General features: G+C 43.6%; 1 protein-coding gene and 1 long non-coding RNA gene across 4 annotated transcripts in view; one reads left to right on the top strand and one right to left on the bottom strand.

Annotated features, from left to right (window-relative positions):
- Window positions 1-6,043, bottom strand: part of LOC112544798 (uncharacterized) — a 44,945-nt gene extending 38,902 nt beyond the window's left edge. For both annotated transcript variants that reach the window (XR_012903161.1, XR_003088130.2), the window contains exons 1-2: window positions 5,732-6,043; window positions 4,221-4,314 (exon numbers count right to left, since the gene is read on the bottom strand). This is a non-coding gene — a long non-coding RNA (uncharacterized LOC112544798). The remainder of the gene's footprint in view (window positions 1-4,220; window positions 4,315-5,731) is intronic.
- The window catches only part of FRMD4A (FERM domain containing 4A), a 567,858-nt gene that overhangs the window by 125,264 nt on the left and 415,321 nt on the right, over window positions 1-27,273 (top strand). The window contains exon 1 of one of the 2 annotated variants that reach the window (XM_075926048.1): window positions 9,995-10,484. The exons of the other annotated variant lie outside the window; for it this stretch is intronic. Coding sequence (XP_075782163.1) covers window positions 10,452-10,484 — 33 coding nt within the window. The 5' untranslated portion in view covers window positions 9,995-10,451. Of the gene's footprint in view, window positions 1-9,994; window positions 10,485-27,273 lie in introns of those variants that run through there. 2 annotated transcript variants of the gene reach the window in all.

Below are 27,273 nucleotides of genomic sequence, written 5' to 3'. Positions count from 1 at the left end.
GTGAAGCCTGCGAACGTAAACACCAATGCATCTAGTGGGGTGTTGGAGGGACCAGTATTTTCCATCTTTATTAATATTCAGGAAGGAGGGGACAGTTTGGTAAATAACAGATTGCACTCAGAAAGGCGGATCTAAGAAGATCAGAAAGATGTGCAGAAATGTATTTGTGTCACAGTAACACACAGAGGGCTCCTAATGAAGTGGGGATGTCATCAGGCTAGGAACTGTACAAGCACACGGTGATAGACAGTCTGTGTCCCAAATAACTTCCTGTTCGAAGAGTGAAGGTGTGCGAGCAGAAAGAGAGGCATGGAGTAGTGAAATGCCGTGCTCGTGTTCACCAAGCAAGTCAATGGGAGAGCCTTGGTGGATAGAGGCTAGGTCTCTTGAGTCCCGCTCCATTGCCTTAGCTACACTAATTCCCTAAATGCAATGAAATTCAGCCTACAAAAAATGCAAAAAAAATTCTGGAAAATAATAAATTCAGCTGCAGAGAGTCAGTAAAAGGGTATTTCATGGAAAGGCTTGGCGCTCTTAGAGGACAGTAAACTAGATAGGAGTTTGCAGTGCAAGACTGCAATAAAGCAGCAGGAGTGTAGCTAGAACAGTGGTGGGGAACTTATGGGCATTGGGCCATACCCGGCCCCTGAGGGTAAGTCCCTGGGGGCCTCAAGACCATTCATTTACATTGAGCAACCCAAAGCACAGCCCCCCCACAGCTCTCCATAGCTGTGGTTCACTCTGCGAGATGCTGATAAACATGAGAAGGAAGTTAAGAAAAGGGATCTGTGCACAGGATTGAATCCAGTCTACTTGCATTTCCTCTCTTAGGTGTTGAAAGCACCAAAAGAGTTGGAGAGGGGGGGCGTATTGGTGAGGCTTTCCTGGTGAGGACAAAGTGGGGGGCGTACTGATGTGTGGGAAGCTACTAGGTCTCTCTGTACATTGGGGTGAGGTAGTCAGCGAAAGAAGCTTCCTCCACTGACTAACAGGGTGGACAGCAGTCTACCTGTACAATTCAGGATTTCAGTGGGATACATTTTATGCACACACATTGTCTGGAACTTTGGGAAAGCAGAGGTTTCCTCTTGAAAGCTCTATACAGGGCAGGCAGGGCAAAGGTTTTCTCACCTGTTCTGAGCACTGTGCATGGGGCTATGAGAGTATTTATTGTCACTTACAGAATAAGCGGTAAGTCCCCTTACAACAGAGACTATTACAGCGAACATAATGGCCAGAGGCAGGGTTCTCCCAGAGAGTGTAATAACTGTGGTTTGCCAGAGACACGGCTTTAAAAACCAGCATTTAATTTGACCTAGATCTTGTCAAGGATGTGAAGTCCTTTACATTGGTATCTGCAAAAACAGTTTCTTTTATCCCATTGTGTTTGTGCTGCGCAAATGAATCAACACACCAAGTATCTGTTGCTATATACATAGTATTGAGCATTGCGCCCTGTCTGGTAGATTGCAAAGTGCATGAATGAATCATCCATTTTACTGTGAAAATACATATTTATACAATTTGTATGCTAATAAAAGGCTTCACAAGTCTTGATAATATCCAGGATGACAACTATACTAGTACTTAGGGAAACAGAATAGCTCCAGTTACCTTTTATGATTTACCTTTACCTAGATTTATTGTGTAGTCTTTTCATCAGGAGTCTGGCTAAATTGCTCAGTTTGTAGCACACAGCAGAGAATCAGGAGAGCTGGGTCCATCTTCTGCGCTAGAGTGAAAACTGACTCTCTTACATAGGTGCTGGAATGGATAGTGCAAGGGGTGTTGTCGCACTCCCTGGCTTGAGGTGGTTCCATTATACACAGGGTTTCCAGTTTGGTGCAGCATGTGTCAGCACTCCCACTATAAAAACTGTTCTAGTATCCCTGCTCTTTTATCAAGCACTTTTCAAGTATAGATCTCAAAACACTAGTGGCTGCATTTTTTTGCGGAAAAACTTGCCAGCTGTCTACACTGGCCGCTTGAATTTGCGCAAGAACACTGACTTCCTACTGTCTAAAATCAGTGCTTCTTGCAGAAATACTATGCTGCTCCCATTCGGGCAAAAGTCCTTTTATATGGACTCAGCTCAGATTTGTTTTGCACAAAAAAGCCCCGATCGTGAAAATAGTGATCGGGGCTTTTTTGTGCAAAAGCGCATCTAGATTGGCTACGGATGCTTTTGCGCAAAAATGCTTTTGCGGAAAAGCGTCCGTGCCAATCTAGACGTTCTTTTCCGCAAATGCTTTTAATGGAAAACTTTTCCGTTAAAAACATTTGCGGAAAATCATGCCAGTCTAGACGTAGCCTAGTAAGTTTCATTAGCCCCATCTTCCAGAAAAAGCAGCTGAGGCAAAAAGGTTAGGAGACTCACCCAGATCACAAAGCAAGCCCATAGTGGAGCTGAAATAAAACCAGTGTCCTGATTCCTAGTCAGTGCCCTCTCCACTGGGCAATGCTGCCTCTCCCTGATATAGATCACAGGTTATTCCCACAGTTTATTCTCTGCTCCAGACTGTGTGACCGTAGGACAATCTTTTCTGCCTCCTTTTCCCCATCTATGAAATCAGGATGATCGTGCTTGCCTACCTCACAGGTGTATGGGGAGGCTAACTTTATCAAGCAGCTTTGAGGGCAATGGATAGAAGATGCACATTGACAGCAAGTAATTATGTTATGCTGCTTTTGCAATAAGTTTTAATTACTAAAATGACTTTGGTTTAAGCTACTTTATTTGTTGGCCTGTATATTTACATCAACCTAAGATTTTCCCAGAGTAACTGGTGACTTTTAAATACCTTAAAATGTCCTGATTGCCAGAAAGTGCTCAGCACCCATCCTCAGGCCTCATTAAATTAGCTCAATGTGGGCACCCAAAATTACTTCTCTTTTAAAAAAAAAAAGAGCACACCTTGGCTGTAGAGTGTAATAGTCATAATACTGCTTTGCTATTGCGGGTGAAATAGAATACCTCCAAAACAAAAGTTATTTGGCTCTTAAGAATACAATGAAATAAAATGAGTTTTGTTTTTTGACTGCCACAAAGTCAGTGCCATGTGTGATAGGCTGTCCACACCACACAAGGCAGAACAAAAGTTAAATTAGGTCAATTAACATGATGAGCAGCACCTGTGGGAGAATCAGGGCTTCAAAGGCCAATTGATGACAAGACCCAGCTGGCAGGGGCAGGCTGAGCTTGTGTAAAGCCAGCCAGCTAGCTAAGAAAAAGCTAACTGCCCTTGGGAAATGGTCTGCAGTAACTCCCTGGAGGAACAAAAAACAGGACTATGTAGCACTTTAAAGACTAACAAGATGGTTTATTAGGTGATGAGCTTTCGTGGGCCAGACTTCCCTGGAGGAGTGGGAGTGTAAGAGTCTGTGAAGAAATTAGAAGGAAGTAGTCTATAGTTATTCCCTGAGGCTATTTCTACACTACATGCTTCTTGCACAAGAAACCTTTTGCGCAAAGCACATCCACACCGCAAAGCACATCACAAAAGCAATGTGCTTTTGCATAAGAGAGCATCCACACTGCATGGATGGTCTTGCACAAGAAAGCTCTGATGGCCATTAACAATGGCCATCAGAGCACCTGTGTTTTTTTCCCATCAGAAACCCTTCTGGAGCATCCACACTTGCCTTTTTGTGCAAGAACTCTTGCGCAAAAGGAAGTTATGCCTCATAAAAGGAGGTTTACCTGTGGCAGAAAAGCCCTCTGTTCTGCCATTTTACTCTTGATTTCCTTGCACAAAAGCGCATTTGAGGTGTGGGCGCTCCACACGTTTGTGTGCAAAAACAGCTATTTTTGAGCAAAAACCTTGCAGTGTAGACGTAGCCTGAGAGGATGAACTTTGGACTGGTAAATCTAAGAGGGGCAGAACATAGAACAAGGAAGTAAGAAGGAGTACAGGGAAATAGCCACATGGTCTGGGAACTAGCAGACCATAGTTCCTAGACGTAGGGTCCATGGACTGGAACCTGGAGTAGTTAGCTGGATTGTTTTTATACCCCTGTGCAGTGTGGTTATATCATTATAGTTCTGTAGTATAGACCTGACCTTACTTTTAAGGCACCCCAGGTTACATTTGTAAGGTAGATAGTCTCAAAATAACAAAATCCGTAACCCTGCAGATGACTTCTAAATGAGGCACATTTGACTATGAATGTTATGGGCTAAAATAAACATAGACCAAAACACAACATTGTTACAGACTTACCTTTCTGATTTTCTGTATGTGCATTAATAGAGGTGTTCAGAAAGGTATCAGCTAGCCACTTCAGGGTGAGGATGGTGAAGATTTATAACTTCACCTAAAAAGGAATCCTGTGTTCAGACTGGAACTCAAAGCAGCAGCAGCATCTTCTGTCAGTCTAATGTATCTTCAGTTGTTTTGTGGGTAATGTATGGGACTAGGGTTCCCTAGGAAACTGAGTTCAGGAAACTGAGGCATGGAGGTTATGGGCCATCAGGGATTCTCCAACTTCATTGCACCATGACCCCTTTCTGAGAACAAATTACTACACAGCCCCAGGAACAGGCACAGAGCCCTGCTGCCCTGGGGTGGGGAGGCGAATCAAAGCCTGAACCTCACTGTCCCTGATGGTGAGGGGCCAAGCCCAAGAGCTTCAGCTGCAGAAAGGGGGGTCTGTAACCTGAACACCACTGCTCAGGCATATAACGCAAGGGTTTCTGCTTCAGCCCAGGGAGATGAGGCTCCAACTTCATCTTTGGTCCTGGGCCATAGCTAGTCTAAGCCAGCCCTGGCAACCCCATTAAAACAAGGTCATGACTCACTTTTGGGTCCTGACCCATAGTTTGAGAGCCCTATGGCTAGACTGTGACCCTGTCCTCACCAAGAGGGTAGTGCATATAGTTACAACATCCTAGGAGAATTTCAAGTAACACTGGACCTCAAAGACCCTTCTCTGAATTGCAGTGTCCCCTCCTCCCTACTATCTCCTTTTTTGATAGGGGATGGTAGTTTGCTGGCCTATACCAGCAGCCAATTCTACCTCCTCATGTACCATTTTGGTTACACTTGCCAGTGAGTGCTGGGGTGGAGCCAACATTCTCAATATCCATCTGCTATCCCCCTTTATTCAAAATGTATCAAAAACATAGGCATTTTTCAGGCTATTGGTTTGGGGTTCTGTACTCTTTCCCAGATGGCCATTGGAAAAAAGGGGGGAGGGTATGGGATAAAGGGGAGGGAAGGAAATTTGTACATTTTTTTCATTGTTGTGTTTTGTGTGAATTTTTCAACATTTTTTTCATGGCCCTTTTTATCATGAAAAGATGTTGGCCAGATGCAGTTAGGAATAAGCAGTCATACACATCTCTTACATATCCTTTCACAGCCTACTTGGACCTGTAAGAGTACCTGCACTGTTCTTCCTCTTTTATGCAGACTTATATTCAAAATCACAACCTGGCCCCGAGTAACTTGATTCAGGTCATATGACAAGGCAGTAGCAGAATCTGGAATGTTGATGTATTCCTAGGACTAAATTTCTTCCTTCTAATGTGGGGGTTTGTTTTGCTAAAACTAGGGGTGTAGCGCTTTGGCCTCCATTTGTTAGCATCTGCTATTTAATGAGAGTCTAAGAAAATGGAGAAGCCATGAAAGAAAAAGCATGATCACAACAAAATTCATACTCTTTTAAAGGCAGATGTTGCATTTATACCAAACAAGCCATGAAAAGAAGAGCAAGCATGAAAGATACTTACAGCATTAAATATTCATTAACGTTCTACATGCTGCACATTCTAAAAATAAGGTACGTTTAAACGTGGCTACAGTAGCTGATTGGGATTTTCCTTCCTGCCCCTTATAATGCCATAGCAATTTAGACTGCTGGGAAGTCACCATGGCAACAACTTGATGCTACCTTTTGTTCAGCTGATGATATGACTGGTCACATGATCCCTGAGCAGCACACACAGCAGTGGATCTTATTGTCCTGTTTAGTGACATAGTGAATATACAGGTCACCATAAGGCATGACAAGTCAGGATTGGATCACTGATTGACTCTGCTCTGAAAGTCTCAGAGGGGTAGCCATATTAGTCTGTAACTTTTTTTAAAAAAAGTAGTCCTGTAGCACTTTAGAAACTAATAAAGTGTGTGTGTGTGTGTGTGTGTGTGTGTGTGTGTGTGTGTGTGTGTGTAATATTAAAAATGATTAAAGGTCTAGAAAACATGAGCTATGAGGGAAGGTTGAAGGAATTGGGCATGTTTAGTTTGGAAAAGAAAAGACTGAGAGGGGATGTAATAGTGGTTTTTAACTATCTAAAAGGGTGTCACAGGGAGGAGGTGGGAAATTGTTCTCCGTGGCCTCTGACAATAGGACAAGAAGCAATGGGTTTAAACTGCAGCAAGGGAGGTTTAGGTTGGACATTAGAAAAAACTTTCTAACTGTCAGGGTGGTTAAACACTGGAATAAATTGCCTACGGAGGTTGTGGAATCTCTATCACTGGAGATATTTAAGACCAGGTTAGACAGACAACTATCAGGGATGATCTAGATAGTACGTGGTCCTGCTGTTAGTGGAGGGGACTGGACTTGATGATCTCTTGAGGTTCTTTCCAGTTCCAGGATTCTATGATATAGTATCATGAGCTTTCGAGGGCAAAACCCACTTCTTCAGATGAGTGGAGGGAAGTACAGTATTGTGATAAACCGAGGCAAAAAGGCAGTCACTCATAGCTTACTGGTATATAAACACAGATGGATCACCATACACCTCTTGAATAAACACCCCTAGAAAGTTTGATGTACCAGAAAAGTATTGTCTGATCAACTTAACTCTATGTAGGATATGATGGTAATTTAGAATTTTATTCAGCAATGAGCCAAGGATTGCTGTGTGGAGTAATAAAGCAGCACTTCTAGCTTTCACTGACCTCAGAGGGGATTGAGGGTTCTTAGCATATTTCAAGACTAACCTGTCATTCAAGACCAGACAGACCCACAGAGTTTGGACCCAGATTTAAATTTTTCCAGCCTTTGTGGCTGCTTGGAGTTAAATGAACCAAACCTACAATTATTGGGGGGCATTTACAAAGCTTGGACCGGTATATGAATTCCCACCCTATCTTTCCCAAAGTTTATGGGTATTTAGGCCCAACTTTGGTAATGGTGAGTATACAATACTGGATATTCAAATAAGAATTAAAGTTAGGATGTTTCTGACTGGAAAATAGATGTTGCCAAAGTAACCAAACATCATCTGTTGATGAGATTACAAGTTTGGTTGATAAAGGTGGTAGTATTGCCACAATAAACTTAGACTTCTGTCAGCCGTTTGACATAGTACCACGTGAAATTTTGATTGGAAACTAGAAAATTATACAACACAATATACACTAAGGATTAAAAACTGGCTAATTGATAGGTCTCAAAATGTAGTTGTCACTGGGAAATCATCATCGAGTGGATGTGTTCCCAAGGAGTCCTGCAAGGAATTATGTTTGGCCCTACACCATTTAACATTGTTATCCATAAAGAAAACACAAAATTACTGATAATATTTGCAAAAATTGCGGGGAGAGATAATAATGGAGAGGACGGGTCACTCAATGGTGGCGATTGCTTGGTATAAGCAAACAATATGAATTTTAATTGGTGTTCCCTCAAACCTTTTTTTTCTATGAATGTGCAGAATAAATTTTGTTATTTGCACTAAGGCATGTGTGGATGTGTACCACTATTGGAAATGCATGCTGCTAGTTGTGGGTGCTGTAGGTGTGCTGCTATCAGCTGGGCAGCATTTGAATATCTCCAGGGTGGCTGTGCAAGTGCTCAACTTACAGGGAACACTTACTTTAATATGGCTAAACATAAATGTATAAATATATCTAGGAACAAAGCGTGTAAGCCATATCTACAGAATGGGGAACTCTATCCTGGGAAGCAGTGACTCTAAAAAGACTTGAGGGCTGTAGGGGATAATCAGGTGAACATAAGCTCCCAGTGTGGCCAAAAGAACGAATGTGACACTAGGGTACATAAACAAGGGAATCTCAAGTAGTAGAATAGAGATTATTTCACTCTATATTTGGCACTTGTGTGACTGCTACTGGAATACTGTATCCCATTCTGGTGCCCAAAATTCAAGAAGGATGTTGATAAATTGAAGAGGGCTCAGAGAAGAGCCACAAGAATGACTAAAGGATTAGAAAATATACCTTTATACAGGTAGACTTAAGGAGCCCAATCTATTGAGTTTAACAAAAAGACTAATGGGTGATTTGACTTGATTACATTCTATATGTACTTCTTTGGGGAACAAATATTTAATAATGGGCTCTTCATTCTAGCAAAGAATGATATAACATGATCCAGTGGCTGGGAGTTGAAGCTAGTCAAATTCAGACTGTTAAAAATGTACAGCTGATTTCAAGTGGGGGAGAGTAATTAACCATTGAAGCAGCTTACCAAGGCTCATGGTAGATTCTCCATCACTGACAATTTTAAAATCAGGATGGAATATTTTTCTAAAGGGCCTGCTCTAAGAAGTATTTTGGAAGAGTTCTGTTTTCTGTACACAAGAAGTCAGATGATCACAAAGGTCCCTCTGACCTTAGACCTATAATATAGTTATAAACTGAATTATTTGACCAAATTGCCTGGGATAGACTTTGGATTTGAGGCAAGAAGTCCCCTTCCAGTCTTCTCTTATGGGGACCTTGAAGCATGATCTGGGGGCTCGTGTCTGGTGACACAGTTGGTAGATTTCCAGTCAGGCTGTTCAGTGCAGAGATTGTGTGTGTGTGTGTGTGTGTGTGTGTGTGTGTGTGTGTACAGGGCTTATTGCAATGAGACCCCTGGGTGTTTCTATAATATTGCTAAATAATGTGGGTTATGTTCAATGGCTGCTTTTTTGTTATTGCCTCTAGAGACATCTCTGAGATAAGATGCTGATTACACTAAACAATGTAGATAGCATAGAGAGCTGCCCTGCCCCAAAGAGCTCTTAAATCCAATATACAAAAGGGGGAAGAGAGAGTCAGTCCCTGACCAGAAAGGTCAGTACACAGGAATTTCTGTGGGGGGGAGTGCTTTTTTTTTTTTTTTTTTTTTTTTTGTAAATGTGGAGCGCAAGGGTGTGAATGCACCCAAGTAAGTGGGGAAATCAGCCCCAGCCTTCCCCTGGCTGGTCAGTGCATGGGGGGGGAGGCTTGGGCAGCATGCCACTCCTACCTCCTTTCCGTAGCCCGCTGCAGCATGCTTACATGGGGGACCATAGGGGTTGCTTTCGCACCTTTTGCATGCCCTCTCTATACGGGCCTGCCAGGGTTGCACAGAAAGGGCTTCTACTCAGATCTACTGAATCTCAGTCCAGGAGTCCATCCTTCCTTTCCCTAATCATCCTAATATAACTGCTGGTCATCAAAGAGGAGTCTCAGTTTATCAGAGCTTTAGTGGGAGAGATGCTCAAATAAAGGTGCTCAGATGGGTGCATTTTAACTGTTCTGAGTACACAAGAATGGCCATACTGGGTCAGACTACAGGTTCATCTAGCCCAGCATCCTGTTTTCTGACAGTGGCCAATGCCAGATGCCCCAGAGAGAATGAACAGAACAGGTCATCATCAAGGGATTCCTCTCCTGTCACCCATTCCGAGATTCTGACCGAGGCTAGGGACACTAATAGCCATTGATGGACCTCAACTTCATGAATGAATCTAGCTCTGGTACCTTTGTGGTATGTATTTTGTTTAAAGCATATCTATTCCTTACCTATGAGGACACCATCCCATGCAGTGAGAACAGGGCTACTGACCTGTTGCCCTCCAGCCTCCCCGCATGGGATTCCTTTCTTTCTACCCTCCCCTCTTCCCGCTGTCTCTTTCCTTTGCCAGGCTTCCCAGTAGTCGGGAGGGAAACAGACAGGAGTGGGTGTGTTCAGCCCCGCCCTTAACAGCCCTTGCCCTCAGTAGCTACTGCTCAGCTGTTCGGGACCTGCCCGCGGTGGGGAATTGGTCTCGGACGCACGCACGTTGCCTAAAGCTTCGGCTGGGGAACGGGGTGTTTCCAGAACAGTGGAACCCCAGAACAATCGAGGCTCCATCCAGCTCTGTGACTGCCAGTCTGTTCAGCGAATCCGGGGCGCCGGGGCTTGTCCGCCACACAAAAGGAGGCTGGGAAGCTCAGCCCTAGGAATAAGCTTGCCTGGGCAGCGCGGAGCCCCGGCCCCGCGGGAGCTGATCCCGGTGGCAGGGCGAAGCTCGCTTGCCCTGTGCATTACGTAAGACAGGGAGCGACTGTCAGCGGCGCGGGACCAGCCTGGCTCCCGGCGGCTCATGCAGCGCGGGGGGTGGCGCCACCAGGAGCGCTGCTGCCGGATTCAACTTGGCCAGGTTGGCTCGCCGCTTACACCGGCCATGGGGGCATGAGTGAGGCGGGGCAGAGGGACCAGGCTGGCGGACGGAGGATCCCGGCACAATGGAAGGGCTCCTGTCTCCGATGAGAACTAAGGTAGGGGGGGGATTGGGACTGCCTGGGGACGCTGCTACAGCCCAGCGGGGCTTTTGTCTCCCGGCTCTTGCCCGTGGCAAGGCGGGACCCGAACTCTCCACCCCGCAGAGAGCACCTGGGTCGAGGAGTTTGCCAGCTCGAGGAGACCGCTCCTTAGCGGAGTGTCCGAGCTCGCGCTCTGGGGGGGGGGTGTCTGTCTCCTTTGCCTGGCAGCCTGCGGGGGAGGGTAGGGACAGGGGGCGACTGTTGTTGTCGCCCGGGCAAGGCACAGCCGCCTCTAGGCAGGGACCCCCCGGGGTTCGAACACAGCCGGGAGTTCCGCAGGCTGTGAAAGGGAAAGTACAAGTGTTGCGCGTTCCAAGTGCTGGGGGGGTGGGGGGGGGACTTGTCCCCCGGCTTCTATGTTCTCCTTAGCGGTGCAGTTTCGCCTTGTTCGGGGAGGGGGGGGGGGGGGCTTTGAGCTGCCAGAGCGACGCAGCCAGAGACAGGGGAGCCCTGCAGCCAAGTTCGGCAAATGCCAGAAAGGTTTTCTCGGGTCGCGTTAAGGCCACATACGGGGGTGATGGTGCCGGGAGGGGGGGGGGGGGGAGGCTGTATCCTGCCGTCATATACGAAGTATTCCCTGTGCAGAGGGCACTTCGAGCGGCCGCTGCCCTCAAAGGGCACTGAGGGCTCTCGGCATTTCTCCAGACGCGGGGAGGGAGTTAGATCCTGTTCGGCTTTACTAGTCGCCACCGACACGTGAGATACCTGGGGCAAATGAAGCTCCGAATGGGAGACAGACCCATTTCCAGCCGGTCCTAGCTCAGCAGCGAGAGATCCCAGACGGCTCAGCCTGAAGCTCTCTAAAATGCAGCTAACCCACCTAGGGGGGATTAAGAGAGAATTGATAGATTGGCTGGAGATCTGCACCCCCCCCACACACACACATTTTTCCGTTCCCCCACCCAGAGTCCTGCGTTGATATCCCCCCTTCAGCTGGGTATTTTTCAACATCTGTTTCCAAGCTTGCACTATTAAAAACACTATGGGGCCACAATTTAATCCTGTGTCCAAGAGGTATTTGTTACCACTCTGCCTGGTTCCTTATTTGCTTAGTTTTATATGGTAACTTGCAAATGAAGAACAAATGGGGGCATTCCCCACTTCTTGCTGGTGTTACAGTCTAGCTCTTCTGCTGGGGGTTATCTGGCAATGTTGCTGCCGGCATTTTTTTTAAATGAGAGACTTGTGTGGTAATTTAGGGGCAGCAGCATCTGCACCTGCTGCGAGTAAAGATGAAAATGTACATTCCGCTTCCTCCTCCTGGCCTGTTTTTAATAAGATACTTTGCTACAAGATATAAAAGCCTGACAAGTGCACAGAGGGCAGGGCAGGCCTGTACTGTTTTGGGGTGATGTTCCCATTGTGTGTTCCTATAGCCACCCTTTTGAAATTCTCGCCTTAGGCAAGCTCGCATGGTATTGGTGTGTTATCTGGCTCACATTGGAATGACAGTTGGACGTGAGTAATATTGGCACCCACAGTATCATTTATGTGAAATGAACGCTCAGCTAGAAAAGCGATAGACTAAGAGAGATGAAAATTTAATGCCAGTGGGCTGGCCCCTAGTCCATCTTTTCTGCTTGTCAATCTAACTTGCGTCATAAGTGCAGTTGGCATATAATAGAAATATTGTTAAGAGTTCATCATGACAATTATGTCTTCAAGGCTATTTATTGCTTGTTCAGTGGAATCTATGTTGAAATTCAGACCCAGATCTCTAGATTCTGTTTTGTTCTGATAGAATAAAAAAAAATGAACAGCCATACTGGATCAGACCAATGGTCCATCTAGCCCAGTATCCCAGGCCTGTATGCAGGAGGTGTGTGCAAAGAGTGCAAACGCACTGCCCCCCCCCCCCCCCACAGTCCTTCATGGTCCACCATGGGGCCAATTTCAGCAGACCTAGGGAAGACAAGGGCAGTGCTCTGGCTAGCCAGGAAGCCTTGGGGCTGAGAGTGGGAGCAGGGCTGAGCAAGGGACAGGGCGGGGGGGGGGGGGGGGGGGGAGAGGGGAGAAAGCCATCAGCCCCTCCCACAGCTCGCATACTCCCACAAGAATTCCTGCATATGGGCCTGATCCTGTCTTCTGTTAATTTCCTCTGAGTCATCTGGCATTGGATACTGTCAGAACAGGTACCAAGAACCAAGCAATTAACAGAACCAAGCAATCCACCCCCTGTTTGGAAACAGAAGCCAGAGACACCATCTCTGCCCATCCTGGCTAATAGTCATTGATGAATCTACTCTCCGTGAACTTCTGTACGTTCTTTTTTGAACCCTATTATAGTCTTAGACTTCACAGCATCCTCTGGCAAGGAGTTCCCCAGCTTGACTGTGTGGAAAAATACTTTTGTTTTAAACCTGATGCTTATTAATTTCATTTGGTGATCCCTAGTTCTTGTGTAGTGAGAAGGCGTAAATAGCACTTCCTTATTTACTTTCTTCACACAAGCTATGTTTCTTATAGACCTCTATCATAGTTCCCTTTAGTTGTCTGTTTTCCAAGTTAAAAAGTCCCCATTTTAATAATTTCACCTCAACTGGAAGCCATTCCAGACATTTTTGTTGTCCTTTTTTGAACCTTTTCCAGTTCCATTTTATCTTTTTTGAGATGGGGCAACCACATCTACATGCAGTATTCAAGATGTGGGTGTACCATGGATTTATATACAGGCAGTATGGTATTTTCTGTCTTATTATTTCTCCCTTTCTTAATGATTTCCAAGATTCTCTTGCTTTCTTGAATGCTGCTGCACACTGAGTAGATGCTTTCAGAGATCTTCCATGACTCCAAGTTCTTTTTCTTGAATGCTAACAGCTAGTTTAGATCCCATCATTTCATCCGTATAGCTGGGATTATACTTTCCAATATGCATTACTTTGCATTTTTTAACATTGAATTTCATCTGCCATTTTGTTGCCCAGTCAGTTTAGTCAGATCCTTTTGTAGCTTTTTGTAGTCGGATTGGGACGTAACTATCTTAAGTAGGTTTTTATCGTCTGCAAATTTTGCCACCTCACTGTTTACTTCTTTTTCCAGATCATTTATGAATATGTTGAATAGAATTGGTCCCAGTAAGGACTACTAGGAGACACCACTAGTTATCGCTCTCCATTCTGAAAACTGACCATGTATTCCTACCCTTTGTTTCCTATATTTTAACCAATCTTCAATCCATGAGAGTACCTTGCCTCATATCCTATGATAGCTTGCTTTGCTTAAGAGTGAGGGACCTTGTCAAAGGCTTTCTGAAAATCTAAGTACACTAAATCCATTTGATCCCCCTTGTCTACCTGCTTGTTGACCCACTCAAAGAACTCTGGAAGATGACTGAGGAATGATTTCTCTTTAGTAGAGTTTGTTACTTTGCCCAGTACTGAAGTCAAGCTTTACCAGACTATAATTGATGGGACTGCCTCTGAAGCCTTTTTAAAAATTGGTGTGATGTTAGCCATCCTGCAGTCATGTGGTACAGAAGCTGATTTCAAGGATAGTTTATATATCACAGTTAGTAGTTCTGCAGTTGTTCCTTCAGAACTCTTTGGGTTAATACCATCTGGTCCTGGTAGTTTGTTACTGTTTAGTTTATGGTTTTGTTCCAAAACCTCCACTGACACCTCAGTCTGGGACAGTTCCTCAGATATGACACCTCCAAAGAATGAATCAGGTTTGGGAATCTCCCTCTCATCCTCAGCCTTTAAGATCGATGCAAATAATGCATTTTAGTTTCTCTGCAATGGCTTTATCTTCCTTAAGTGTTCCTTTAGCATCTCTTTCAATCAATGGCCACACTGGTTGGTTGTTTAGCAGGCTTCCTGCTTTTGATGTACTTTAAAAAAATTGCTGTTACTTTTTGAGTCTTTGACTAGATGTTTTTCAAATTCTTTTTTGGCCTTAATTAAAACTTTTCACTTCCTTTGGCACAGTTTTTGCTCCTTTCTATTTTCCTCACTAGGATTTAAATTCCACTTTTTAAAGGATGCTTTTTCGTCGCTCCCTGCTTCTTTTACTTTGGCTAGTGATGGAGGCACATTTTTGGTTCTCTTACTATGTCTTTTGTTAATTTGGGGTCAGCATTTAAGTTGCCCCTTTATGGTGTTTAAAAAAAAGTTTCCATGCAGCTTACAGAGAATTCATTTTTGGCCCTGTACCTTTTAATTTCTGATTAACTTTTTCATTTTTTTTTTTAGTCCACCTTTCTGAAATTAAATGCTATAGTATTGGGCTGCTGTAGAGTATTTTACCCTTCACAGGGATGTTAAATTTAAATATATGATGGCCACTATTACCAAACTGCCTAAATTCTAAGGATCAGACTCTGATCTCAGTTGCCTTGGTATATGCATTTACTGTATTTAGGTTTGTGTGCAAAAACAATGTGACAATTATTTCAAAATATTTTTAATTCACTTATGTTCTCTCCAAAGTGCTTGCCTAATAGATAATTGATGTAAATGCAATAACTTAGCAAAATAAAATCATACTGTAAATGCAGAAAGCTAGAATTTTTCCAATGATGAGATGCAGATAAACAAATATTTGCTTTTAAAATTTAACTTTCCATTTCTTGAGATCACATGAACATCTATTTTTAATGCTTGAAAACATAGAACATTTTAAAACAGACTTGTAACACTCATTTGTCTAAATGGATCATTTAAAAGCAACGGGCCTCTTTCTCACTTACGCTAAGTCCCCTTTACAGTATTCTGGCAGGGCGAGGGGTCAAAAAATGATATAAACTGCATTTACACCTTTCTTTACTTGGTTAGAAAAGAGTAAAGGAACCTTACTTTGAATAAGATTGTCTGAATACTAGTAACAGTCTCTTCTAGTGCTATGCTCCTATGTAAGACTTCAGTCTGTTGTTTTGCATGGAAATTATGTCTGAGTTTCAGGTTCCCTAAAATGTTGATCCATTTGGTCACTGGAGCATGGTGGGGGGGTTTTATAACATGGTTACTTAATAACTTAACAACACTTGAAAATATTTGTTGAAGTAAATTGAACATCAAATAGTAATTGCAAAAGCATACCATGTACTAGACTTCATCAGACTAAATCATGGTGCTTAGTGCATTGATACCTTAAAATTTGCCTATATGGCACATAAATATGCATAAAGTTAATGCAAAGTGGAGTACTATGGTGGTAAGATAAAATTAAGGCAACTAAGTGGAATGCCCCTGTACACCTTGATAATACAACTTGCATTTTTGTATTGATGGTTACATTTCACGTGGCTAAAAATGAGGGAGTGATACACTAACACTCTGGGATAATCAGCTCTAATTATGACATTCAATATTACCAACATGTATTGTCAATTGGATTCTTTGTTCTGCCTAGCATAGTTTGGATTTCTTAAGACCATATCCAATATGATCAATAGAAATCTGAACAAATGAACAAGCGTGCCACTTTAAAAGACTAGGAAATGGATGGAATACAGCTGGTCTTTAAAAGAAGGAAGATATATATATATAATTAGACACTCCATTTTATTTTGTTTTATAATCCTCAAGTACTCACAATTCTCCTCAGTCCTCAATGTGTTGCCTTCAGTGCATTATGCTGGCATAAGAATTTCAGTAATTTCAGCTTCTCTGCAGCTAGCACATGCCAATGTATGCTACTGAATTTGCAATGAGCACCTGGCTTGAGCTACACAAAAATTGGCTAACTGTATTCTTTTTCTCCTTAGGAAGCATGGGCTTGCAAGTCGGGAGGGGGGATCAAAGCAATGTGTTGTCTTTGGAGTAACTGAAAGAACACTTGAATGAACTTTTCATCTGTTCACAAATGTACACAGAGGGTAAATGGAGATTTAATTACCATTGAATTTACTAAGCATTGCATCTAGAGATAATGAATTTTTAGTGGCTTGTATACACAGTGTTCAGCTGAGAAACTCAATAAATACTGTGTGCAATGTCTAGATAGTGCTCTCAAAATGCCAATGGGGCTGTTCTCTATTATTGAATCTTATTAACTTTATCTGTTTATTAACTTTATCTGTTTATTATATGTTCTTGGGGGTTTGTTGAACCTTTCTTGGGTCTGCATTAAAGACTCTTTATATTCAACCACTAGATCACTCTTCTGCGTGGTTGGATTGCCCCTTGTGTATTCTGTAGAGAAGTTCACTTTGAAGCAATGTTGATAAACCCTGGAAGGTATTATATCCACATTCTATCTTTCTTAGACATTCATTAAATGGCAACTGAACCTTTGAAATAGACAGGAGAAATGGGAGGGGGACTTACCCTAAATAAGAGAATTCTGAAGTTGAAAATTTCTAAGCAGCCCTACTCAATAGTTAGAGGCAACATTCCCTCTAATTTTTATATCCATGTGTGGAACAAATTTTGTGATGTGCACCAATATGGAGATGGTGTGTGGTGGGAGTGGGTCTCAGGAGTTTGGAACGTGAGAGGGGCTTCAGGGCTGGGGAAGAGGGCTAGGGTAGGAGGAGTGAGTTGTACCCTGGGGTACAGGCTCTGGGATGGGGCTAAGGATGATGGGTTTGGGGTGCAGCCCATCCCAGCAATGGAGCCAGAGGACTGCCTGCCCACTCCCTGCTGGTAGCAGCTCAAGGAGAGAGGTGCTCTCCTGCCAGCTCCCACTTTGCTTCCCCTTCCTGCCCAACCCTACCTCTCTCCTCTCCTGGCCCCTGTGGCTGCATATCTGTGCATCCCTTTATAGCCCACTGAATAGATGCACAGCTTAGAGGGAACTTAAATTAGAGGTCTTGGACATTTGATTATTGCATCTTCTTTTTTATTTGTCTCCTCCGGATGTGAACTGAAAAGTGAAAGTTTCAGAAACCACAGAGAAATTCTCTTGTGCATTTCTTTTTGTCCTAACAAAAAATTTCTGTTAAGCTCTAATCCATCAAGTCACATGAGCATGTTCTTATCTTTCCACACATGAGCAGTCTCACTGAAGTACACCAAGGCACCTGTGCACATGCTTATCAGCGGTTATGCATTTTTATTGTATCTTAAAGAATTACATGAATGTTATGATACTATATATGGGAATCTTTTCATGTAAATTGTATAAATTTCTGCCTGGCTTATTGACGTTGACAGGACGCAGTGTGAGTTAAGTTTTCAGAGAGAATATGTACGTCACGCCATTGGAAACTCAAATAACACAATAAAGAACAATGCACACATCTAAGAGTGTCCTACTTAGATATGTGCCTATGAAAACTGGGCACTGCTAGTGTACAGAGGGTGGAATTTTTTCAATCTCCTGAGGGATTTGGTTTTGTAACTTCCACTAACTTCTAATGGGCATCAAGCATCCAAAACTCTAAATTCCTTGTTCTGCTACCAGGTATCTTATCCATGTATAAGATATAGTAGGCAATCTGCAAATTGCCAATACTATTTAGCCAGGCCTTCTAAGGGACAGTACAATATTCTATGTAATAAGCTAAATATGGCTGACAGTGTAATATTGTTGCAAAAAAGCTAACCTCATTCTGGGATGTATCAACAGGAGTGTTGTAAGCAAGACATGAGAAGTAATTCTTTCACTCTACTCTGAGCTGATTAGGCCTCAGCTGGAGAATTGTGTCCAGTTCTGGGCACCACATTTCAGGAAAGATGTGGACAAACTGGAAAAAGCTCAGAGAAGAGGAACAAAAACTATTAAAGGTCCAGAGAACATGACCTATGAGGGAAGATGGCAAAAATAGGGTTTGTTTAATCTGGAAGGCTGTGTCCAGACTCAGGGGTTTTTTCGAAAAAAGTAGCCTTTTTCGAAAAAACCTCACCTGTGTCTAGACTGCAGCCGCATTCTTTCGAAATTAAATCGAAAGAACGCGGCTTTTCTTTCGATGGCGGTAAACCTCAATTTACGAGGAAGAACGCCTTCTTTCGAAAGTTCCTCTTTCGAAAGAAGGCGTTCTTGAATGTAAATAGGGCTTCTTCGAAAGAGAGCATCCAGACTCACTGGATGCTTTGTTTCGAAAAAGCAAGCCGCTTTTTCGAAAGTTCAACGTGCAGTCTAGACGCTCTCTTTCGAAAGAGGCTTGCAGTCTAGACATAGCCGAAAAGAGAAGACTGAGAGAGGACATGATAACCATTTTTAAGTACATTAAAGTTGTTATAAGGAAGAGGGAGAAAAAATGTTCTTAACCACAAAGGATAGGGTAAGAAGCAATAGACTTATTGCAGAAAGGGAGGCTTAGGTTGGACATGAGGGGTACATCTACACTGCAGCGCTATTTCTGGATACAGGAAAATCCCAAAATAGCTATCACAGCAAGCCCATTATTTCAGGCTCTCTATTCCAACATCCCAGGGTATGTCTACACTACCCCGCTAGTTCGAACTAGGAGGGTAATGTATGCATACCGCACTTGCTAATGAAGCCCGGGATTTGAATTTCCTGGGCTTCATTAGCATAAGCGGGGAGCCGCCATTTTTAAATCCCCGCTGCTTCGAACCCCGTGCAGCGCGGCTACACGGGGCTCGAACTAGGTACTTCGGACTAGGGTGCCTATTCCGAACTACCGGTACACCTCGTTTCACGAGGAGTAACGGTAGTTCGGAATAGGAACCTAGTCCGAACTACCTAGTTCGAGCCCCGTGTAGCCGCGCTGCACGGGGTTCGAAGCAGCGGGGATTAAAAAATGGCGGCTCCCCGCTTATGCTAATGAAGTCCGGGAAATTCAAATCCCGGGCTTCATTAGCAAGTGCGGTATGCATACATTACCCCGCTAGTTCGAACTAGCGGGGTAGTGTAGACATACCCCCAGTAATCCTCATTCTACAAGGAGTAAAGGACATTTTGGAAATAGTGCTTTATTTCAAAATTTGGCACTGTGTAGACAAATGTTCCAGTAATCAAACATATGACATATCAATCCCTTTCTCATGAGCTAAAGTCTGGGGTGAAATCTTGGTCCCTGGAATTTTTCCATTGGTTCCTATGGGATCAGATCTCCTTGCAGAATCTGGTACCTTAACTTGCATTGAATAGTGCCTTACTCCACAAATAGTCACCTTGAAGTTACTAAGAGTAGAGTAAGGTGCTGTGAATCTAAAATGAAAGTAATAGAATCCAGCACTAAGTCAGGACAATGTGTAACAAGAGGGTATGGAACACAAAAAAGGATATGTGACAATAGAACATGTGGCTGCATATCCACTGTGCAGTTTAGAAGCTTTGAGGCTTTTCAGGAAGTGGAGATTAATCTTGCTCAATGACTATTTACCCTAGACATTTCATTCTGCCGTTTACCATGGGCATCTGTTGGCCAGCAAGTTTGCCTGCCTGTGCGAATAAAGAATTAAAATAGTTCATGCTGCTGTGAGGCATGAATCATAAGGTTACGTAGGGATTAGTGGTGAAGGGTCTTAAAGTCAGTAGTGCTATAAAACTGGGAAAGTTTATGAGGAAGATTATGCTGGAAAAATGACATTTCATTCATGATGACAGTAAAGCACTGATATATGGAGGAAATCTGCCTATACAGCTCTCCAGTCGGTAAGGTCATTCTGAAGGAAATTCTTGGTGGGTCACAGTACACTTAAGATAGTTGTTTATGAATAGTTGGCATTCAGTAAAGTACTTTCATTATAATGCAAGTTTCACATAAAATGAGCCTGATCCTTTGCGAGTAGTGTAAATCAATTTAACTCCAGGGATTTCAAGGGTACTAACCTGATTTATGCTAGTTGAGGGTGCGCCTTCTAATAGTTGCACAGGCTTTTTGAGTGTGTCTGTATGTACTCACAGACAAATACTACTCAGAGAAGGCCTAGGAATAATTAATCCTGCTTCTGCATGAAGGGATCAACTAGATGGCTTCTTGAGGTCTCTTGGGGTACGGCTACACTGTGGCACTATTTTGGGATACTTCCGGTATTCCAAAATAGCCATTCCACGTCTTTGAAACAAGCCCGTTATTTCAAAATATAACGGGCTCACTATCCCGATGTTCCTGTAAACCTCATTCCATGAGGATTAAGGGAAGTTTCGGAATAGCAGTTTATTTCGAAATTTGATGCTGCGTAGACAGCGCCAAATTATGAAATAAGCTATTTCAAAATTAACTCAAAATAAACTACACCATTTGCATAGCTCAAATTGCGTAGCTTATTTCGAGCGTAGACACACCCTTGTAGACCAATGTTTTTATGACGGGGGATTTGTGTGATATAGGCTTTCATCCCAAAGCATCTCTGTCTATATAGTTAAACTGAAACTTCCATTGCATTTATCACAGTCTCTCAGTACATTAAAATTTTGTGGCTCACATTTTAACAAACTGCAATAAAAATCTTCTAAAATAGACACTTCCCAAAGTTTAACCAGGCCCTTCATACTCACCTTAACAGCCCCAGGCATAATTCTTTAGACCGGTTGCCATGAAAGATAACTTCACTGCATGGCTTCCAGTATAATCATCTCTCCCTCCTCCCCAATTTCTACTGAATCTCTTTCCCTCAGTCTTCCTGCCCAGAAAAAGCAGGAGAAAACAGGTTGTTTTGCAGCAGGTCAGAAGCTAGCAAATCCCAACTCCAGTGAACTGAGGCAAGAACCCACTTCTTTAGCCATGGGCTTCTCAGTGAGAGCATCCAAATCTCATCCCCTCTCCTATACCAAGGGCTGTTAGCTCCAGTGGTTGGGAGGATGGCATTTGCCATAGTATTGCACAAAGGTAGAGGTAGTCTCTCAAGTAGTTCTTCCCTAATTATATGCTCAATTAATCCTGGTGATTTTAAAGCAATGAGATAATTAAAAAGAGGAATCCTCAGTGTTTCGTCTAAAGCTGGATCTCTGATTTGTGGGGTTTGGAGTAAGATTGTGGAGGTCAGCTTTTACAAAAAGCAGACTTTATTAAGAATGTAGAGATTAATTCAGTCTGTGTAAGGAGAATCCTGCCTGGTGCCATAGAAATTACCTACCTATGTTAACTATAGAACTACTCAGGTGAGAGAGGGTCCTATGATCAGACCCACTGGGAGTATTTAAGGCATAAGTTAACAATGCTTCCATACAGGTGGCACAGTCTTGCCTGCAATGTCTTGCGGGCCTTGAAAATAGGTGAGGTGGAAAGGCAAAAAGCACAAGCCGTTCACTGCATTTTCTCTAGCTCCTTGTTACCCGACCCTGTGATGCAGGGTATGCAAACCCCATGCAGACTGACAGGGTTAATGAATTGTGTTCACTGCACTCAGCCCTGCCTGCAACATCTGTAGTGGGTGTCAGGCTGAGAGGGAGGGAGCTAAAAAGGGGAGAGCTGGTGCAATTGTAGCTGGCCTCCGAGGAGAACAGATCAATTGCTTGAGAAGAGATACATGGCGGAAGCCAGGAACCAAGGATTGTAACTAGTGGAACCATCCCAGCCACAGGATGATTTAGGACAGCTGCCCCAAGCCCCATGGCAGCCATCTCAACCATTCTATGGGCAGGGTCGAGGGTGGCCCAGGAGATTACTTGGGGGCCTGGCATTGGGCAGCAGCAGGGGTCACCTCCTCTCCCCCACACTCATTGTGGTGGCAGCAGGAGCTGGAGTGACACAGCAGCCGGCTCTGCTGCGCCCCACCCAGCTCCCCCTCCCAGCCTGCTGCACTTCTGCAGGGCCCTCCACTTTCCGCAGAGCAGGGGCGGTGAAGCAGTGGGGCCTGAAGTGGGGAGGTTGCCCTGGGCTGGTGGCTGCACCATTGGCATGAGGGAAGTGGGGGGGAATTGCCCCAGGCCCTGCACCCTCTAGGGACGGCTCTGGTAACTAATCAGAGCCTTCCTGGAGGGAAGGGCAGGCTTGAAGACAGATGGTTTGAGTTTATCAGGGACTTGCCCCCTGGTGGTTTTAGCTTGCTAGGAATGGGATAATAGGAGAAGGCTGGGCTATGAGAGCGGAGGGCGAGTGGATGAGTAACCTCAAAGGGGCTCAGAACTAAGCCCCTTTTGGATAAGAAATTCCTTTATCTCATGTTTGTTTTGGGGATGGCAACTTTGGATTCCATTTTGCTGCAAGTGGGTGTAGTGACCTGCCAGAAGGCTAAGTCTTAAACTACCAGACCAGGCTGGAGTTTCCTTTGTTTTTTGGTCACACCTTGTTTAATTTCATTGGAGACAGGGAGATAGCTGCCTTCCCTTCTGTCTGGGACAATATTTCTCCCCATTGATGGTCACAACTAATGCCTACTATTTAGTACCATATTTCCTCAGCATTATTATTATATTAATCACCAGTGTGTCATTAGATATCAGAAAAGACCTAATTTGATACACTTCTAGAATACAGTAATAGCACTTGCAGTGAATTGATCTGATTACTTAGTTGAAGTTCAGGCCCCATGTCCTTATAGTCCAAATAAAGCTTCTCTCTACTGCTTTGGTGTAGACACCATGCAGTTTCTCTCCTTCCCCCCCCCCCCCCCCCATTTTAGGCTGTGTCTAGACTGCATCCCTTTTCCGTAAAAGGGATGCAAATTAGACACATCGCAATTGCAAATGAAGCGGGGATTTAAATCCCCCCCGCTTCATTTGCATAAACATGACTGCTGCTTTTTTCCGGCTCGGAGCTTTGCCGGAAAAAAGCGCCAGTCTAGACTAAAATAAGGAATAAGGGATCTTTTGGAAAAGGCTTTATTTTCTGAAAGATCCGCATCTAGACTGGCGCTTTTCTCCGGCAAAGGTCCGAGCCGGAAAAAAGCGGCAGCCATGTTTATGCAAATGAAGCGGGAGGGATTTAAATCCCTGCTTCATTTGCAATTGCAATGTGTCTAATTTGCATCCCTTTTACAGAAAAGGGATGCAGTCTAGACACAGCCTTATAGTTTTGTTCTCCTTATCTGTAAAGGCCCTTCATTGTGTCTACCTGATGACCAGGTAGGACAGAAAAACAAATACACATTCCTTGGTCTAAGGCGATTTTGCTAAAGCATTACTTTCCAAACACATTAACAATGTAGCTCAAGGCTCATATAAATAATTTTGTGCAAACATAGTACATACATCACACCAGAATACTCATTTGCCGGTGATGCATTATGTGCCACATGTTGGGTGTTTACCACGACAACAATACATTAGGTGTACTAAGTACAGCAGGCTGAGTTCCGGACACAGAACAGTGAACCCTGAAAATTCCTTGTGTGGGGGAGGATAAAGGTTACACCTTAAAAACTAAAAATCTTAGAAATGCTTGCGAGGAAAACTGAGGTTCCAGTTAAGATTTGCTTCTGGGTTGGTTTATCTCTGGGCATTTACATATGTTTAATGGAATTTATCAGTTCTACTGCTTCATAAAAGATAAGTCCAGAACTTATCCTTCAACCCCCAAAATGTCTGGCATGTGTGTTTTGTCCTAGAGACGGACAATTCTTAGAGATCCAGGCATCTGGAATGCAGAAAACTGAGTAGGTATTGTGCTACTGGAAGGGAAAGCATTATTCTACAAATATCAGATTGTTTCACATCTTGCTACTCACCAGAGGGTTCTCTGCAACCCTCACTTTACCTTCACATAGGTTGGAGTTTTGCCTAATTTGAACAAGATGGTTAACTACATGCGAGCCTTGCATTTGATTCAGCATTCGTTCTGTTATGATGATGGCAACTCCCCTACAGAGATCATCACTCACTTTGGGACAAACCTCTCAGCTGCTGTAAATGGGTGTAGTTCCATTAAGCAATTGAATCAGCTGATTTTTACTCCAGCTGAAGTCTTGGTCCCTGAGCGACATTATGCCCTTACCTAGGTTTTCTGTATATGGGGGGGGAGAAAGCAAAAAGGATCCCAGGAAGCTTTCCTTCTGACACCCAGTAGTAAAGTCTTGCAGCAGGTAGCAGCATAAATTGTCCCCCAAAGTTGGGGTGCACAAGGGAGTTGGAGGCCACTGGCATTGCTAGTGGCTTGTAGGGGTAGTGTCGGGGCAGGGCATAGCTGGGACTATGTGGTGTACAAGGAAGAAACAGAGCCAATAGTGCCTCAGATCTGATAAGGGCACCTTGTCCTGTGTCCCCAGGAAGCATCCTGGGGGTGTAATGCCTCCTCCCACCAGCATCCTCAGCTCCATGCCACCAACCCATTCCAAATACAGCTCCGCCTCACCAGAGGCATAGCTGAGCCTTCTGTCATGCTTGGAATAATGGCTGACCTCAGTGGAGCTACGGTGATTTGCACCAGCTAAGGATCTGCTCCAAAAATATAGGTACATGCAGGCCCCCCAATGAGGGGAGCAAAGGGGCAAATAGTCCCAGGGCCTGGGGACCCTGGCAACTGCCACCACTACTACTGCAGCGGCCAGAGTGAGGAGTGCAGAGCTGCCCCCCCCCATCCACCCCACCCGGCCCAGTGGCTCAGCAAGTCTGTCAGCTCCCTTGGGTACACGAGCCAGGACGACTTACACCAGCTAAGCACCAGCCTCCAAAAGCTGACTTTTCCGTCAGCACTTTGCTTTGATCAGGGTTAAGAAGTTGATGAAGCCCTACCTCTGAAACCTGCCCATATGTGTATGTGAGGAATAACCTTGCTGAAATGCTAATGGTCCTCTCACCTGTACACAGAGAACATAGGATTGCAATGGAAACACAGTTCAAATAATAAACTCCAAAGTATAATGTACTCTACACTTCTGCTGATGTCTCCCACAGCTCTGTATATAAAATGAAAAATTAAAAGCATCAAGGGCTTTTCCTTAATTATACCGCTCCTGTCCAATATAAGTGCCCTGACAAATCAAATGCAATTGCTGGTGTACGTGCCGAAAATATTAATCAGGAAGAACTCAGTTGGTATTAGTGTGGATATAACACGTAATTCCATAGGAAAGTCCACTGTGATTTGGAATTAACCCTGTGGCACCAGGATTTTCTGGCTTGACATGCTAACGCAGAAAGCATTTTGCTAATGATGGGATCTGTAGACCTGCCTGTTTCAAGGGATTAATTAATAACACAATGTGAAAGTGTTACACAATTTTTGAGGAGGGAAAAAGGGGGGGGAAAAGGGGGGACAAGGCAAAGGATTGCTTTTGCTGATTGGGGATATTAGGGTTTATGAGAAAGCTGAGGGGGTGATTGTAGCAGTATAATAAAAATGCTTATTGCCAAAGCATAAAGCAATACCTGAATGCCTGGGATAGCTTAGATAAGAAAATGAATAAAAATCACATAAATGAGTGAAAGTATGTGTGAGAGGTGGTGGAATACAAGGGTCCTTATCTTTGTTGCTTGCTGCTTTGATATGGGAATGATCTGCTTTGGAATGGGTTTGTTGAGACTCTGGGAGAGAGACTGGCAGCTGGCCACGGCCCTTCTTTCCATAGTTGAAAGCTGATCCTTTTCGAAACTCTGCTTACCATTTACAGTGCACCTGCATATTAAGGTCATTGCACTTGGAATGAGTTGCACAGAAAACTCTCCCTAAGAACCAGCCTATACTTTATTCTAATACTGGCCAAGACTTGATTGAGCGCAAAAGGGATTTTTATTTTCCCTTAACTGGAATTCTTAACTCACTAAGGAGGTTTAAATGTATCTCTCCAAATAATTCTTTTTAAAATAATACACTTGTAGAAGAAGCATGCTATAGTGGAGCAATGCAAATATCACTACTTCAGTCTTTCATCAACATGCTTCTACCTTGGTTTGGAGAGACCACTTCTAAGACTGAGAAAGTAGTTCATGGCCAATTAAGATACTGGCTTTTCTGAGCCTGCCTGTTCCTGATGGTGTGTTGATGGGGAATGCTTTATAGCAATTTTCCCACCAAGAACTGACTAGAAGGGGCCATTGTGATATTCTGCCAAAGCTGTTCCCCACTCTGGAACGACAAATGCAGGAATTGGGGGCCTGCAAGAGCACTCTAAAATCTTGCCTCTACGGGCTCTGGTACAAAAACTTCCCCCCCAAAATCCTAATGCCCAGATTTTGGGGAATCTGCTGTCACCACCCAAGTAATTCCAAGAAAAAAAACAGGGAAGAGATCACTTGGGAAATTTCCTCCCTAACGTAAAACTCTCCTCCTGCCCCAACCTCCGTTTTACTTGGAGTTGGGAAAAACAGAGGGAATTCACAGACAACAATGGACTCTGCCCTTGTAACTAGGCGCTGAGTCCTAAGGACACAACAATCAACCAATCCTGTTAATTAGAAAAGAAAACAATCCTTTATTATCAATACAAAACCACAGTTGCAAGCATAGTAAAATGGCTAGATGGGAAGAGCCACCAATTGATATAACAAAAAACAGGACTATGTAGCACTTTAAAGACTAACAAGATGGTTTATTAGATGATTAACTTTCGTGGGCCAGACCCACTTCCTCAGATCAAATAGTGGAAGAAAATAGTCACAACCATATATACCAGAGGACACAATTCAAAAAAAAGTGAACACATATGAAAAGGACAACTTTTTTTGAATTGTGTCCTCTGGTATATATGGTTGTGACTATTTTCTTCCACTATTTGATCTGAGGAAGTGGGTCTGGCCCACGAAAGCTCATCATTTAATAAACCATCTTGTTAGTCTTTAAAGTGCTACATAGTCCTGTATTTTGTTTCAGCTACACCAGACTAACACGGCTACATTTCTATCACTATTCACCAATTGATATAGATACTCAGGGAAAGTCCCTGGGCTAAAAGCTTTGTTAAGTGGTTTTTTTTTTCTCTTTTGTAACTATCTCAGACATTATTTCCACATCCCCAAACAAAGAAAACAATAAATCCTGATGGACTAGCTAAACTTTTCCCTGCTTATATCTTGT

The sequence above is a fragment of the Pelodiscus sinensis genome, chromosome 1, assembly GCF_049634645.1.
Source record: "Pelodiscus sinensis isolate JC-2024 chromosome 1, ASM4963464v1, whole genome shotgun sequence".
NCBI classification, from domain to species: Eukaryota; Metazoa; Chordata; order Testudines; family Trionychidae; genus Pelodiscus; species Pelodiscus sinensis.
This window is presented reverse-complemented; position numbering and strand designations above follow the sequence as displayed.